Source organism: Diprion similis, chromosome 3 (genome assembly GCF_021155765.1).
Source record: "Diprion similis isolate iyDipSimi1 chromosome 3, iyDipSimi1.1, whole genome shotgun sequence".
NCBI classification, from domain to species: domain Eukaryota; kingdom Metazoa; phylum Arthropoda; class Insecta; order Hymenoptera; family Diprionidae; genus Diprion; species Diprion similis.
Genome location: NC_060107.1, coordinates 15,709,378 through 15,725,557, shown reverse-complemented (window position 1 = coordinate 15,725,557; position 16,180 = coordinate 15,709,378). Strand labels below are relative to the sequence as shown.

The 16,180-nt window shown below is 38.4% G+C and overlaps 2 protein-coding genes across 2 annotated transcripts; both read left to right on the top strand.

The window, feature by feature from the left end:
* Positions 1–885: 885 nt before the first annotated feature.
* On the top strand, positions 886–2,719 carry LOC124404688. The gene is made up of 2 exons (XM_046879020.1): positions 886–2,027; positions 2,104–2,719. The coding sequence occupies exons 1-2, from the start codon at positions 1,507–1,509 to the stop codon at positions 2,717–2,719; spliced, it is 1,137 nt and encodes a 378-aa protein (XP_046734976.1). The 5' UTR covers positions 886–1,506.
* Positions 2,720–2,739: 20 nt separating this feature from the next.
* LOC124404116 lies at positions 2,740–5,599 on the top strand. The gene is made up of 5 exons (XM_046877995.1): positions 2,740–3,063; positions 3,137–3,208; positions 4,330–4,483; positions 4,559–4,702; positions 4,842–5,599. The coding sequence occupies exons 1-5, from the start codon at positions 3,035–3,037 to the stop codon at positions 4,872–4,874; spliced, it is 432 nt and encodes a 143-aa protein (XP_046733951.1). The 5' UTR covers positions 2,740–3,034; the 3' UTR covers positions 4,875–5,599.
* The last annotated feature ends 10,581 nt before the right edge of the window (positions 5,600–16,180 follow it).

Sequence of the window (16,180 nt, the reverse complement as noted above, 5' to 3'; positions counted from 1 at the left end):
CGAAAGAGTGATGCCATTTCAAAAATGACGAGTGATCTCGCTAATAACTTCGGTTCAAAAGTAGGTGGTTAAAAAACTTCGCCACTCGGTATCAGTCATCAGTATTTGAATTATGAGGTGAAGTTGTTTCAGATCTTTCGTTTGTTTTATATGTATTAAAAATTTTTGGTGAACCCCTGCTTGAGGAGTTTCACGGCTTTGATATTTCCGAATGCATTTGTAATTGACCGTTTTATATATCAGACAGATCTTAGCTATGCTTCATAATTTTTCCTTTGCGTCTGAACATCCTAAACGCCAAGCATTAAACGTACTTCTCTTGTCAGCCGAAGAAGAATAAGTCTAAAACAAGTTCTTCCCGACGGGTCAGCGGACCTACACAAATATGGGTAGAACCCTGTCAAAATAATGTTGAAAATAAAAGGACGAAGCAAGGTCGTCAGCGGAGGAACGATATTTCAGTACCGAAATCGAGTCCAAATCAGAAGACACAACCTCAAAATTATCAAAGCGACATGTCCTCTGTCGATCTAAATCGTTATCGAAGGAAAAATCGACGCCGTAAATTCATCGCTAGAGAAGAAGACGAGGAGGATACTACGGACAATAACGAAACGTCACACTGAAGGAGCTGGAATAGGTAAAAACTGATCTGTTATGGTGGCAGTAAATACACACGTATTACACACAAAATGGACGTCCAGTAGGTTACACAAAGTTTTCTAGGCTCTGGTATGCATAAGGTAGACTTAAAATTATCAGCCAGTTGCCCAATGCAACTCCATGTTGTCACATGCAATCCCAATTGCAGAGAAAAATGAATACAGTATTCTCGTTTTCAAGCCGCTTTAATCTGTTATTTATCCTCGTTTCAGGCGTGGCTATCATGCCGAAACTCGCGGAACGCCGTAAAATGAAAAAACAGCAATACTTCACCACTCCTCCACAAGTCTATAATATTTACTGCACCGAATCACTTCCTGTACAGCAGATTCCCATCCTAGTTGAAAACTTGTCGAAATCCATCCCGCAACTCAGCTTGCCAGTTTATTCACCGTCGAAATTATCACGAACCCCTCGTAGCAGCGCGGGACTTTTTAGGAGAAATCGTAACCCGGAAAAGAGATTAGATGACACTTACTTGCCGTATTTCCCGGAAGAGTATCACCGCAAACAGATTGCAAAGCAAGTCAAGCTAGCCCAAAGTCTGGAATATAAGTTGTGTAACTCATAGATGATTTTGAATTATTACACTCTTTCAGTTTTAACGCCAATCTATTCAAAATCCAGTCATCTGAATCGCAGAACCAGAACAACAACAATCAAATCGAAAGTAACCAACGTGAAATTCCTGGCTCCGAGTATCGACAGAATTTTTTAACACCCCACGATTGTACGGACGCTGATTTTCGAAGCAACTGTGATGGAAAGCCAATCCATTTGATCGACCATGTTCAAGACGAAGGTCAATTCCAGGGCTTTCAGAATGATCTGAAAAATGCGAATATGGATCCCAACTCTCCGTTAGAAAGTCGGATTTCCGTTAATTTGACTGCAGATCCATTAAAAATAAACAAGAAGAAGAAAAAAAAGAAGAGACTCTCATTTTTAGTTGACATTGTGAGGAGGATAAGACGTGATAGCTCTCTACAACCTACCTCCAGTGCGTATCCAACATCACGCATCTCTGCTAGTGCAAATGTCGAACCTGAAGAATCCACCAATTCGAAGGAATATTCGGAAAAATCAGCTGCCACTCCAAAAGACTCTGCAAGAGATGAACAAGCGTCAGACAGTAGAACGGTTTATAGTGCTCAGGAAATATTAAGTCCCAGGCAGCTAATTTCATCGACAACAAATATATGTTCTATTAGGAAAGAAGAACAGTGCACAAATGAAACAGAATCCAAGGATAAAATAACCGATTGTACAATTAAGGAGAAAACTTCATTGCCAGTCACCGAAAATTCTAAAAGTACACCGAGCTTTGAAGAAGTTTTGGCCAAGCTTGAAGAGACTTTGCTAAGGTACAGCGAAAACAGTTTTGCCCGTTTCTTCTTGTCAGATAATGTCCTACTAAGTATTATTCGATGTTATTTTCAGGTATCGATTTGAGACGGACGTTGATTGCAAGCTCTTCACAAGTATGATAGTAAAACAATTGAAACAACGCAGCGCAGTGTTGAATTTTGACGGTCAAGTTATAGCTGAGATGGCGGAAAGAGAAGAAGAGAAAGAGAATTCCAAGACTGTCAGAGAATCAAGTGAGGGGGAATTACCTTCTGTCAATCCGAGAACGAGGGAAAAAGTTCCCCACCTTAAACTAGATCAACATTACAATAGCCACACCGTAAATGCAAGATCCCACGTGGCTGAGAACATGAATTATGGGTCAGTAGCTTCTTCCGAATCATACGTCTGCAAAAACTGCAAATGTGTGAAACAGAAAGAAGATTCGTCCTTAAGGAACGAAGAATTTGTCCGAAATATAATGAAAGACAATGCCATCGATGGTTGCAATCGCAAAACGTTCTACGATCGTGAATTCTTGGACCGCAGCTGCCATTTTGGGTCCGAAGCAAATGCATACAACATTTCAAATGAGCGCGGAGAAGACGAGAAGCGGCGATATCAGCGGAGATCGAAGGCTCAAAACATAGACTGTCAGCGAAGTTGGAATCAGGAATGCTTCAGCAATGCTTGTATGATCGTCGAATAACGTTGAGAAATTTTTAAACCTGAAAACTGCTGTTTTTACTCTCAAGGTGCATCTTCTAGAAGCTTGAAAAGCACTACTCGGTCTGATGGGAATTTGGAGGGTTTCGTTGGTCGGAACTCACCCAACCGTCAATGCTCAAATCGAGAACATTCGCCGTCGGAGAGAGACCTTTCTGCTAGGCTGTCATTCGAGGTTAATACGAGTCGTTGTAGCTCCGTGAGCCCGTCATTTCGAGGGTTTGATCACGTTTATCACGACCAAGACGCAGAGCAATGCTTGTATCCACATGCAAATCTCGCCTGCTGTGGCCTCGTCATGTATGGACAAAATGGATCCACGTTAAGGTGAAACTCAATCCAGCTGACAATATTTTTTCACGATATATTTTTCAATGTTCGTTATTCTTTATGATTGCAGTTTAGCCCAGGGACAATACTGCCATAAGACAATTCCAGTCTGTGGCACCGTCAGCCAGGGAATTTCACCAAGGTTCGATATCTTAACTTTTCTGCTTTTAAATATTTTGATTGGGTTTCAAACTGGGTGGAGCAATATAGCGTCGAGTTCCGCGATCAGCTGATCGCATTAGCCTCTGTTTTAGTTAGATCGTATGAATATTAAGGAGTCGAAAACCTCATGCAAGCGCTTATACTCTGATTGTAGTCAACTGAGATGGCAAAAAAAGACAAACAGATCAGAAAAAAATTTTCATCATTACATCAAACAGATTACGTTTTCTGACATCAGATGAAGTGTTCAGGAATATATCTAATCGTGTATCGTGCAATGTACCACAACAACTTCAAGCTCAATTGAACTATAAGTCAAATTGATTTTTAAAATTAAATACGGCCCTGTTACTTTATGTTAATTTTGCATCTACATTTTACGATAAGTTTATTAATGTTATTTCGGTACTCAAGAATAATTGATCAAAGTGCTTATCAATAGAAACTCACATCTCATTCGTGATTTAAAGCCTTGTATTTGCCGATAATTGCGGAATTACCGGATTGTGCAAGTTTTTGTATGCATACATGCATACTCATGTAGAAAGCAGGAATTCTCAGATTACGCCGAGAGCATCATGCGCAAATAATAACAGCTATCTTACACAGCAAGTAAAAGAAGAGACTATAATAATTCAAATAATTTGGATTCATATACGCGATATTTGGATCAAAAATTTCGGCGTGGCTAAAACTATACGGTGTCTCAATGGGCGATGAGCTGATCGTCTTGACCTCGGTTTCAGCCGAATTACACGAATAAAAAGAGACGGGAAATTCCGCGCAAGTATTTAAAGTTCTGTTTTGTTATATTGAGTTGAGAAAGATCGGTATATGGGTTGGGAAAAACCGCTTTTTCAATTAAAATCGAGCTGTTTTGTGTAATACATTTTCTATTGCATTTTATAATGTCTCGTATTCAATATATATAACAATCCCGAAATATATTTGTTAACCTCAAGTTTGACCTCCTTGACTTATCTCAGCTTGTGCCAGATATTTTCGCTATCTGTTGAGGTCAGATCACGTTACAGTGAATCTGGAAATAATTTCTTATTAAAGTTGTATCATGTAGCGTTTTTTTTTCGGTGTCTCTTATAGGTACGAGCCAAATTTTCTTCCATCAACTCCATATCAGGAACGGGATCCATGCTCTCTACAGTGCAATCGTCACAGGAAGAAAAGTAAATGTGGTTGTTGCAGTCGCTTGCAGAGTACTGAGAGAGTGAATAGAAGACATCGGCATCACATTTGTGTACGAACATTTTATTCACTATATAATTTAAGATGTAGGCATTTACATTCTTGTTGCGTTATATCTTTGGTGCAGAAATCCGAAAAGAAAAGCGAACCGGAAACGAATCGTGAAAATACAGCAGATGCGGAAATTTCACCACCTCCGATCTTCAGGAACTTCGCTAAAGCAGCGAACACAGTTTTGGCCACAATATTTCGACGCCCCGCTAATCGCGAGGTAATCAGACTCTTTGATCCAGTCAATAATAGTTGATTGTGAAATGAAATTCGAGGAAGATCTAACGCAAAGCATTCAAACGCGCACCAAAATGAGTTCAACGCGCAATATTCTGTGTGAACATGATTATTCGATCTAGTTTTCAGCCGTTGTCGCGTCGTTTGTTCGATAAAAGACGCTTTTCTGGGTCAGCATAGAAAAATACGGTTACAGTATATCAAAAAAAATCCTTATCAAACTTGTTGCATATGTTCGTAAGCGCTGACAAATTTTCTAGAGTGATTCCAGTAATGGTGAGGATATTTTTGAAAAATTACAACGCCGAAATTTACACGCAAAAACAAAGTTCACACATTATATGATTACTAATTTCTTACCGAGAAGAAATTCTAATAGTATCATCAGTAAACAGTCGTTTGTCGTTGTTTCGACACCGTTTTGTAAAGATGGCCGATCTCTAACGTAAAAAAAATAATTAAACACGCAAAAAAAAAATCAACTCGCCTTTGATCAAAATTTTATAAGTAAGATTGCCTCAATACCTACATTGAGACTACACGTATCTACCGTTTGAAAAGTAAATCACGATTACTGTTTGCGGCGGTAAAATCAAGAAGAGCGTAACATAGCCTGAAAGTCAATGTGTCGTTGTTTTTTTACAAACCACAAAGGAAAACTGAACACGAACCTTGTAATGCGCCGCAAACAGCGCGAAGAAAGAAACGGATGACAACATTGAGTGAAGTCGTGAATGAAAAACCCTTTTATTTCTGCCATATTTACAACCTGTCATGAATTCACAAAGGTTTGACAACTTAGTTATTTATTCATTCGTCTTTCTTTTTAGTTACGATTTTTTGTTTAGGTTCATTGAGTGTAAAATGCAACCAACTTGACTTTTGCTATGTACAGGAGGAAATTTAACTCTGTTAATTGATAAATCGATCCTTGAGATTTAACAAATGCAATCAAATGCATTCAATGTTTTGCGAAGTAGAAGAATGTGCTTAAAGTACCCAGCGATTGTTAAAATTGGTTAAATTCCTGAAGTAAGAAATAAATGCTAAATAAAAAGAATTCGTAAAATATTTTGGTGCATAAAGAATTTTATTTATTTACTTAACTACGTATATTGATAATTAAACATAAGTACATTCAATTAGTAGCAGCGATTAGGTTATATCGTTCTCTACGATCCATATTTTTCATTGTAGCGAAGACAAGTGTCTAAACATGGTGGACGAAAACGTGACGTGATTGGAAAATCTCAAGAGTATCGTCAATAAGCTCATAAACCTCGGAACAACGGGTTAAAATGTCTGCTAACATGGGATTGGACAAGCTTTTTAAGTGTTGCAAAAGTTTCCGTCGCCAAAGCAGTAACATTGAACAAGTGTGTGGTGAAAAATCGAAGCAAGATAAGACCTTGGGGGGATTAGCTTGTTCGCCACTTTCCGAATCCTTGGTAAAGTGCGATCGAGAAATAAAATCAAAGGTATCGAGCACCGAAGATGTGTGCTGCCCGCAAAAACCGCCAAAAAGAAGTAACGCTAGCAGTTCCAGCGAAGTTTTGTCGCAATGTGACGGAATTCGTACTGAAAAAATGGAGAATCGGGAAAATGTGACGCTGCAGCTGTGCAGCTGCTCGCAGAATGATTGCACAGTCGAATGCGAGAATCACACTTTTCCGGATCCCGACAAGCTCACCGAAATGATAAGCAAGTCAATAAAAGCTGCTGTGCAAAATCTTGCCAATGTAAAGCAGCAGGAAAATCAAAAACCTGCTGAACCCTTGGCAAAGAATAAAGAGGTCGTTACCAGCTCGACTCAATATTCTGATCAGGCGATGCCATTCGTTAGACCTGTGAATGGTTCTGGAAGCGTTTACCGCCCTTGTGGGGACAACGGAGGCTTGAAAAATTTGAAGAGGAGCTGCAATTATCAGCAAAGATCAACGCAGCAAAAATTTCCTGAAACATATCCGTGGTAAAGAAAAATTGTTTTTAATTTTTTTCAGAAATGTACCATATTTTCGGACAGTTATTATTTTTGGAAAATTTTCGACTACTCTTCCTTACTAGGAACTTATATTCTTCCGCTTCCGTCTTTCTGACTTTTTTTTAACCAAGTCGAGTCAGAGGTGAAGACCGGATCAATTTCTGGAGAAAACTCATATTTTTCAGAACTTCATTTTGTATCACAAATCTGATGATAAATCTGATTTTTTTTTTTTTGCGTATTTTATGAATAACTGTGATGGATTTCTGAGAGAAATTAGGAATTTTTAAGATGAAGTTAATTTAAAAAAAAAAGCGAAAAAAATATGGACACATTAGCTGTGAAATAAATATCAAAGTTTTACCTTAACTTTGCTGACATTAATTTTTTACATTGAAATGAACATATTTCTAGAAATTTATTAGTAGCTATTAGAATATTTCGGAAATTTTTACAAATCTTTGAAAGGTTCTGAAAATAATTTTCACCAGGGATTGCGAGCCTTCTTCGGAGCCTAGCACGGTCAGCTCAGTAATCTGCAAAGGTGAAAAGGATGTTGCATGGCCTCAAATTGTCCAGGCGGCAGATAATCAGTCGGTAAAGCCTCGGAGAGCGAAGAAGACAAGCAAGCCTCGAAAGCCTAGCAAGCATCTGAACACCGATAATCGAAAAATGACGGGCAATGTCAACATCTACATTTGCTCTGAGGGAAACGAGGTCAGTGGCCAAAAGAAGAAAAGCTCCGAATCGAGCCCAGACAATTCAACCGTAGTAACGAACACGAGCTACGCTTACTCGTCGAGTGACGAGTCTTCTAAAACGATCCAGGACTTGATCCCAGAGAAAAAAAATCCGAAAGATCTCAGCTTGAAACGCGCCTTTAGTGAAGAAGAACTGCCGCCGGATTGCGAGTGCCTCCAAGCTCCTTCCAATAGCGATGACAGCGACGTTTTCTGTCTCTGCAGCATCTCCAGCCTAAATCCATCTAACGAAACTCACCCAGAATACACCGCGCAAAGTTGGGCTGAGAACAATAATCGTGATTCAGAGCATGAATTCCGTTATACTCGACGAAAGTTTGATACTGACAACGGATCACCTAGCATCGACAAGAATCCAACTGGCAATGGCGATGCGTCTTTTTCGAGTTACTGCGAAGATAAATACAGCGGCTGCAAGGTAAGCAGCGAATGTTACGCACCGCAAAGTAGCAGAGAGAATGACGGTTGCACCTGTTGCGAGAGTAAAAAGGACAGCTTGAACTTCGGCAGTCGGCAGAGTGACGTCTGCTGCAAAAATAATTGTCAGCCTCTAAAGAGGGACCATTCCATCAAAGCCAGTGACAGTATCAGAGGCTCGATATGCGGTGGCAAGAAGCAACATCCTTCGAGGTGCTCGAATTTCTGTATTGTAGAAGAAGACGAGGAGCGCGTCGACAGCGTTTGTGGAAGAGAGAGTAGCAAACGGGAAATGGATAAATGTGGCCAAGATCCGACGGTCCGATCTGTTGCCACAAAAATCTCGGTCGTCGAGGTCGTGAAATCACTTTCGAACGCAACTGACGTTGAGACTTGCTGCAACGTTGGGTCAGCTGTTTCCTGTGCCAAACCAAGTGTAGAACCGATAGAATGTCCCAAAAAGGAAGTAACTAGAGAATCTCGTCTGAGATGGTCGTTGAACAAGGCTAAAAGCCTGCTCAGAAGAAGATGCACGTCTGCCGAATCTAAGAAGAGTAAAAGTCCAGTATGCGATTCGAAGAGAGACTTGGCGACTGAAAATGATGAGTTACTTGCGATGACCACTAAAAATGGAACCCTTTCAACCCTTAGAGAGTGTAATGGCAATGAAGAATTGCAATGCAATGTGTTCAAAGACTGTGCAGTCGACTGTACAAACAGTTTGGTGTTGATAAAGAGTTCAACTGTCGATCAGAACAAGTCAAAGGGATCAGCTGACAGGAATAACAGGACCCAACTGTCCGATTCAAAGATAGACAGCATAATTATGGAGGCAAAAAACTCATTGCAATCTCACTGTAACAAAAACCAGGATGATTGCGAGTGTGAAAATCGGAAACTAGGGATTCGAGAAGGGATTCAGCTGTGCAATTGTACCAGTTCAAAAGATGAGCAAAAACTGTACCCACCATCACCAGAAGATGTCGGATTTCGAGTCTGCACGCTGTGTTGTCAAGCAGAGAATGATTGCCGTTGCAATTCGGAAAAAGAAAATTGTCGGCAATCGAAACTTCCATCCAATATATCGTACAGCGGGGCTAGGAAATCGCAAATTTGTGTTTACTGTGATGAACGCCAAGAAAACTGCGTTTGCCGACCAGCAATGGAAAAGTGCAGCTACTGCCGAATGCCGGCTGATGTCTGTAACTGCCAACGCGTCTGCACCGAGACGTGCGATGATTCCAGCTATGGTAAAAACGCATGTCAATGCGTTAACCGTGTCATTCATAACCCCGATGGTGGCGATCAAAGCATTAGCGTCACCGCCTGGAAGCCGAATCGAGACATTCGAAAGTATTTTTCAAAAAATCCGCGGGAACGTGGCCGCCCTGATTGTTCTTGCTGCGACAATATCCGCCCTTATGGATCCGACAATCTGCCCTATCAGAGGTTAAGTGTCTTTTCTGATGTCATGACCGAGCTGCAACAAAAAATGAAGGATCTCCCAGGCTGCAATCGATGCGAAAAAATACCCTGTGGCTGTTATATACAAGGAATTAACAATCACTCAAGGTTCGATGTACATTTTTATCGTTATGGCCTTTTACTTTAGGCGTAACCGTTACTACGTCGCCTGATGGGTGAAGAAGCAGTAAAGTAAGCAGTGTTCTCTCTTTTCGGTTTTCAAAGAAAAAGACTTCGCTGAAATTTGGTTGAGATGTTGAAAAATCAATAGGAATGTTAAGAAAAACTGGTCAATACGGATGATCTTCATGGGCCATTTTACGAACTTTCCGCTCAATGCGTTTCGAGTTTAGAAAACATTAAATGAAATTTTTTCATCGTTAATTTTTGCTATCCAAATTACGCGAGAACTACTAGACCGATCAAATTCAAAATCTGACTAGTTTCATCAAGGGAAAAAGCGGGAAGTTAAAACGAGTTGAATTGAAAAATCCTCAAACAAAATCTAGAACTATTAATTTTCTATCATGCCTTGCCCCTCAATATTTATTAGCTCAGCGCCCGAAGATAAGCGACCATACAAATCGAAGCATAGAAAATCCCGTAGCAGATCGCCACTCTGTCGCGATTGCCTCGGCATTGGGCGGTGTAAATGCGGCGGACGGAAAACACCTTTGTTGAAAATTTGCGACCGATGTAGAACAACACCGTGTAGATGCAGGAGAAGTAGATCCACCCAGAGAAAACCACAAGCGAAATGCTACTACTGCAAGTCTTCGCCTTGTAGGTAAATCGCTTTAATCATTTGTATTCTTAATTAGGACAACATGGCGATGATTCCGGGAATCAGCTGAACGTTTTAGATGAATTTTAGAGACACTAAGGTACTAAACGCGCCGCGCAAGTTGTTACACTATTACTTTTTCACATTGAATCGAATTATAGTGAAATATGCAGTGGAAAGGTACTTTTATTAACAAATATAACGGCCATGACAGTTGGTATGATACCTATATTCACTGCCACCAGATGGTCCCCTTGAAATCAATCTCGTGGTAATCGTATAAATATAAAGGGTAGAGAGAAGGAGTTTCAACTCGGCGCTAACGTGATGCCAAAACTCGAGAAAATAGTAACTCTTTTTTTCGCCGCTACGTGGCGCTCACAACGCTCTTTCTCGATAGATAGGTATATGTCTGTATATGGAAGAACACAATGTTACCCTTACTTCAAATTACAAATCCGAGATTAATCTGAGCCAGCGCCGCCTTCGGCAAGAATCAGAACTATTATTTGCCGAAATTTCGGCCGCAGTTAAGTTTCACGAAGCAGCGCCAAGGTGAGCTTCCTTCTCTCTACCCTCCATACGTTTAACTTTAAGGCAGGCATAAACCCGAAATTGACTAATTAATCTGAAAAAAATTATTTGAAATCCCACGATTTGCTCCATAGATGCGAGTTAAGCAAGTCGAAAGTACCCAAAATCTATAAATGCAGCGAATCTCCAGCCCGATTTCTATCAAAAACCGCGGCCCAAGCCTCCGAACGAAGTCCCGGTAGAATTTCTCGGAGTTGTCGATGCTGCAGTTGCGGTAACCCCAGCTGTGGATCAGCACCTCCTGGAAAAATTCAAGAGAGGCGAAGCGGCTAGTTTATCTTGTGCCATGAAATATTTGTAGTTCTAATTCACGTGCCGAAAAGTTTCCCAATTGTTATGGTTATCTGTACAGAAAACGGAAACTCCCAGTGTCTTCGTCATTCAGAACGTCAAAACGTTACGTCATGAAAAATACAATTAAAATAAGACATTTTTTTCATTGACCAATTTAAATAAAAGTCCTTTATCTTTAGTACATTTTGTTTCCTTATTAATTTTTTTTGCACATAGTGCGTGATTAACAAAAAGAAAAAAAAAGGAATTGGAAGCTTGTAGACTATTCAATTCATATATTAATGTTCCATGAATAAATATTATTTCTCAGCGACTACAAATTATTGATATGTGGTTTGATTAATTAATTACGTAACTGTATCATACACTGTGCCGAGTTACGAAACATCTGCGATGAATCAAAACAGTCGTAGCACACTGCCTTGATTTCTGTTTGAGCATCTTGTATTTTTTTTGTAGTTGTTAAAGTTACTCTGACCACTTATGATTCGTTCGCAAATCTCAGAGTGTCTTTTTAATTAACAGTTTTATCATGTTTTTTTCTCTGGGTAATTCTTGTTAATGATAAATATTTTCTTATATATTTGTGCGGCAATGCCCTCCGACATAGAGTGTTGAAATTTTATTCACTCGATGAAAAATAAAATAGACATTTAGTTGTAGACTAGAAGGGTGAAAAATTTATAAAAATAAGATTGCTCTGAGGAATGTCTTGCAGAAAAATCTCTGTTTCGATCTGATGTATCAGAATTCACAGAAAGTTTCAAAATTCCTCTATAAGATGTACCGCTTGAAGTGAAGTTCGGGACAGAGATAAACTTTGTTGTGTATCAACACAATTATATCTATAATGTAACATTAATATAATTGGAAACGATAGTTAGTCTTATTTTTAATCTATACATTCTTATACGGTTGAGATTTCCACGACAGGTAGACCCCAAGCCAGGTCAGCTGTTTAGAAAATGCAAGTCTCACATCTGACAAGACAATACAGCGCTGAAAAAACTACGCACCTAATAGTACATTATGTCACAAGGGAATAAAGTCGAAGATTATTCCCGCGGGTGGGTTTACTGCCCGAGCGAAGCAAGGGAATATTTGACTTTATTTCCGACTCAACTCGGGCCACATTATTTGCCTGAAAAGAAAAGAAGCGCACACAGGTAGTGCATGGATCTAGGTCGGTGGGAGTCAAGGTGTGAGAGTAGAGTAGGTTTGGAAAATAAAATCGAAGTTGAAAAAATCTTGGAAATAGAATAAAAATAATCGTCTGGCATTTATTCTGTCTCACCAACATCAACAATTCACATGATAATCAATTATAATACAAAATGATGTAGTTAACCCTTCGTTGACCCTATTTTCACTCACGCCGTTGGTCACTTAGTAACAAATCGCTCTAGGTTATTTTTCACCTAGTTATTTTTTGATATTTCAACAATCAGAATGATAAAGTATTTATTCTCGTAATAAATAAAAATTCATAAACTTTGAGAAGTCGAGTTAAGCGACCATTTCACAGAAAATACGGAATTCGTGCTAGGTGTCCAACGCAGGGTTAGAAACAGAAAAGAAAAAGAGGAAACCAGAAAAATGGAACGAGTCTTAATTTTTTTAATGAGCATGAGTTTACAACCTCTGTAATCGGGTTTCAGGAAAGGACACAGCACTATCACAGCCTTGGTTAAGGTCACAGATGATAATAAAAAAACTGCTGATGAAAGACTGTCAGCCTTGCTTGTATCACTAGAACTTAGTAAAGCGTTTGATAATGTGCATCACCAGTTGTTACTGGCAAAACTACAATGCTATGGTTTTTCTGCATGTGTGATTCGTATCTTATCTGTCAAAATGCTGTCAAAGAGTTTGGATTGACCATGGCAATGTATCTGATTGGGCTTTTATAAAAACTGGATTCCCACAAGTTGGGCCCATTATTATTCTTACTGTACGTTAGGGATTTGCCTTTTGTACTACGGCAATGTAGCTGTCACATGTATGTGGTTACCGTCCAAATTTACTTTCACTATAAGAGCAGTTTACATAATAACACGGTGCAAGTGGTTAGTGAGGAGTTGAAAAATATTGTAGAATATACTGTGAAGCATAATCTGTGCATAAATGCCAACAAAACTCAGGGCATAATAATGGACACCCGACGTTATATAAATTAACTTGATGTTGTCAATATTGCTAAATTAGCAATAAATGGTTAAACAATAGAATATAGTGAGTCTGTATGCAGTCTGGGTATCTATATGTATAGACCAAACTTAACTTAATATTTTCCAAATATTAACTATGGTCTAATTCTTATGGAGAGTATGTCTGGTAATCTAAGCAGTAAGTTACAAAGGGCGCAAAATGCATGTGTGAGGTTTGTCTATGATATTCCTAAGGACTGGCATATCACTTCTCATTTATGACGTAAAACGCATACTTTTTTTTAAACTGCCATAAATTGCTAAATTTTTCGAATTTTAAAATTCCGTCTTGACATACTATAACTATAACTTTATTTTACAAGAATTTTTCAAAAATTGTGAAAATTGGTCAACATTTACTGGAGATACAATGCCGACCGTGGAGAAATTTTTTTTTCTTACAATTAGTGTTGTGGATCACGTTATGTTTTATACAGTAATTTTTGTAAAGATAAAGTGAAATAAAATTTTTTATAAAATTGAAATACCAATAAACAACGTGTACTATTTATTTTTGTTAATTTCCATTGTTAATTGAACATTACTGTAATATAACGTTATTGCTATTTACACGGGAATGAGTATACTTGTCAAAATAAAGATTTTTTTTTTTAAATAAATCAATATACTACATTAATATGTTTACTATAATAAGGTTATATGTAGAAGTATTTACAATAGAAGCTGTGAACATAACCTATAGTCTTTTTCATTGTCAAAACACGAAACACCTAAAGTGATAACATTTTTATATGAAAAGCGACGCTTTGCGTCGCAGTTTAGCGGGACGAAAGTCGCCAACTTCATCTCAGTGTTGTAAGGTTAGGTTCGCGCATGCACAGTTCACAATTGCTTCACTTTCGTCACTTGGGAGATCACTTTCGTCCCTAGTAGTCCAGTCATTTCGTCGGAAAAAATGGCTTACATATGCAAGTGGACCGAACAAGCTGAATTTTGGGTATTGTGTGTGTGTGTGGGGGGGGGGGGGGGGGGGGGGGGGGGTCAGAAAAGTTTTACTTGATATTGTCGACCAAGTTTTTCTATGTGCATTTTCCGCTATCTTGAGAAAAAGGTAAAATTTTGTTTGTTGCAATAACTCTCCTCTCCATCGAGATACGAAAATTTTGATATAATACTTTTTTGTTGCTTTTTTTATGTTCTAGAATTTAGGTTGTATACATTTTTCACCTATAACTCATCGTTGTTGAGATATCGAACGAGAATGTCAAAAATTCAGGTAGTAAATCTTGTTTTTTGCTGTTTTCTTCTTCCCCGTGGTAGATATCGAAAAACGCCTATTATCAAACTTGTAGACCATGCTGACACCTACTATTTCGTCATTTTATTTATTAGGGTCAGCGGTAGAACTGGAGATGTAGTTTTTTATTGTTTTGAAACGGCTTAGTAAACGGTACTAGAAATAATAATTATCGCAGGAGCAGCAATAGAGTATGGTATGTAGGCTCGGTACATTACAATGTTACACATCAATTTGCGGGAAATGTGGCCTCATATTTCCCGCGCCTTCGTTAAGAGGGAATAATATGCCACTTTCGTCCCACTTTTCAGGTCAAAAAAGTTAACATTATAGTTAAGTTGGGAATAAACAATAAAATAATCTCAAATAATAAATAAATAGTCGAAGGGTCGTACCTGACTTCCAACCCGAGTTGTTTCTCATTTATTATCCACGGGCTTACCTTATTGTTAGAGCATGTAGTATGTATGTACATGGAGGGAGCCTTCTGGCCGTAAAGCGGGAAGAAAGAGAGGGAAAGAGTAACATGAGTACCTCTCGCTTTCGAAGCCAGGAGCGTAGTGTGACAAATTTAGTGCCCGCGTCAATGATACGCACTTAATTAAAATTTTGCATGACATTTTGAAGAATATAGGTTGCCTTCGTTATAGTATACATATATTATGTGCGGTAATTACGTATACATACAATTATTATCGCATATTGTATACGATATGTTATTTATGTTTCAATATAATATATAATAAAATACAATTATTATCGCATATTGTATACATAAAATTATTATCGCATATTGTATACGATATGTTATTTATGTTTCAATATAATATATAATAAAATATTGCATCATATTTACACTCAAGAATTCATGACCATTGCAACAAAAAAAGATAATTTTTGATCGAAAGGAAACTTGCTTTACGAATTTGGTATTTGGATCGAATTTTCGGGTTTTGGATTTTAGGAAATCATTGATGTACTAATGCATTGACTGTGACAAAAAAATGATGGTTTTATTCATACAATGGCACTTTGACCATAGTTTATTAAACTGTACACTGAACTTAGTACCTTACTTTACTTATCTCGATACTAACTAAGTACTTAGAATAATTATATCATTAGTACTTATGTTTAAACAAAACTTAATGTCAACGATAATTAAGAATAGACATGAATAATGAATTACTGGTTAGCGCTTATATTATGTAATACTTATTCATGATTGAAAAGAATGTATTTCGTGTATCCCTGCAGGTAATCTGTGTAATATCAAATATATACAATGTAAGAACCTGATTCCAAAGGGAATGTAAACAGTAACCTAACCTAATTGATGCTAGAACCATTTGGTTTGTCACTTGCTATTTTGCAAATGCAGCATTTCAGAACCATGTTGAAATTTGATTACATTTATATTATTCAAACACTGCACACTTCGAACTACTTAAGCATCTCAAGCACTACGTGGGCACTGCAGTCTGCACCTTTACCACATCGCTTGGGGCAGCACTGACTTAGTCACGTAGGTATTTTGAACCGAACAATCACATTTTGTGAGGGTGAGAAAGGTACTCGTGCTACGGGACCTATCCTTTCTACACCCACCGCTTATGGGACAGGATAGGACTGGCTCCCTTCATGTACTATATGCTCTAAGGGTTTTACCCATTTACAATACTCAGTTGGCTGCCAGGTGAA

Bases quoted from the DNA above. Each gene is read 5' to 3' on its own strand.
- LOC124404688 (XM_046879020.1), top strand. From the start codon at position 1,507: ATGGATCCCAACTCTCCGTTAGAAAGTCGGATTTCCGTTAATTTGACT. The intron at 2,028-2,103 runs GTACAGCGAAAA...TGTTATTTTCAG, and splicing joins CTTGAAGAGACTTTGCTAAG to GTATCGATTTGAGACGGACG.
- LOC124404116 (XM_046877995.1), top strand. From the start codon at position 3,035: ATGTATGGACAAAATGGATCCACGTTAAG. The intron at 3,064-3,136 runs GTGAAACTCAAT...TTATGATTGCAG, and splicing joins CAAAATGGATCCACGTTAAG to TTTAGCCCAGGGACAATACT. The intron at 4,703-4,841 runs GTAATCAGACTC...TATTCGATCTAG, and splicing joins GACGCCCCGCTAATCGCGAG to TTTTCAGCCGTTGTCGCGTC.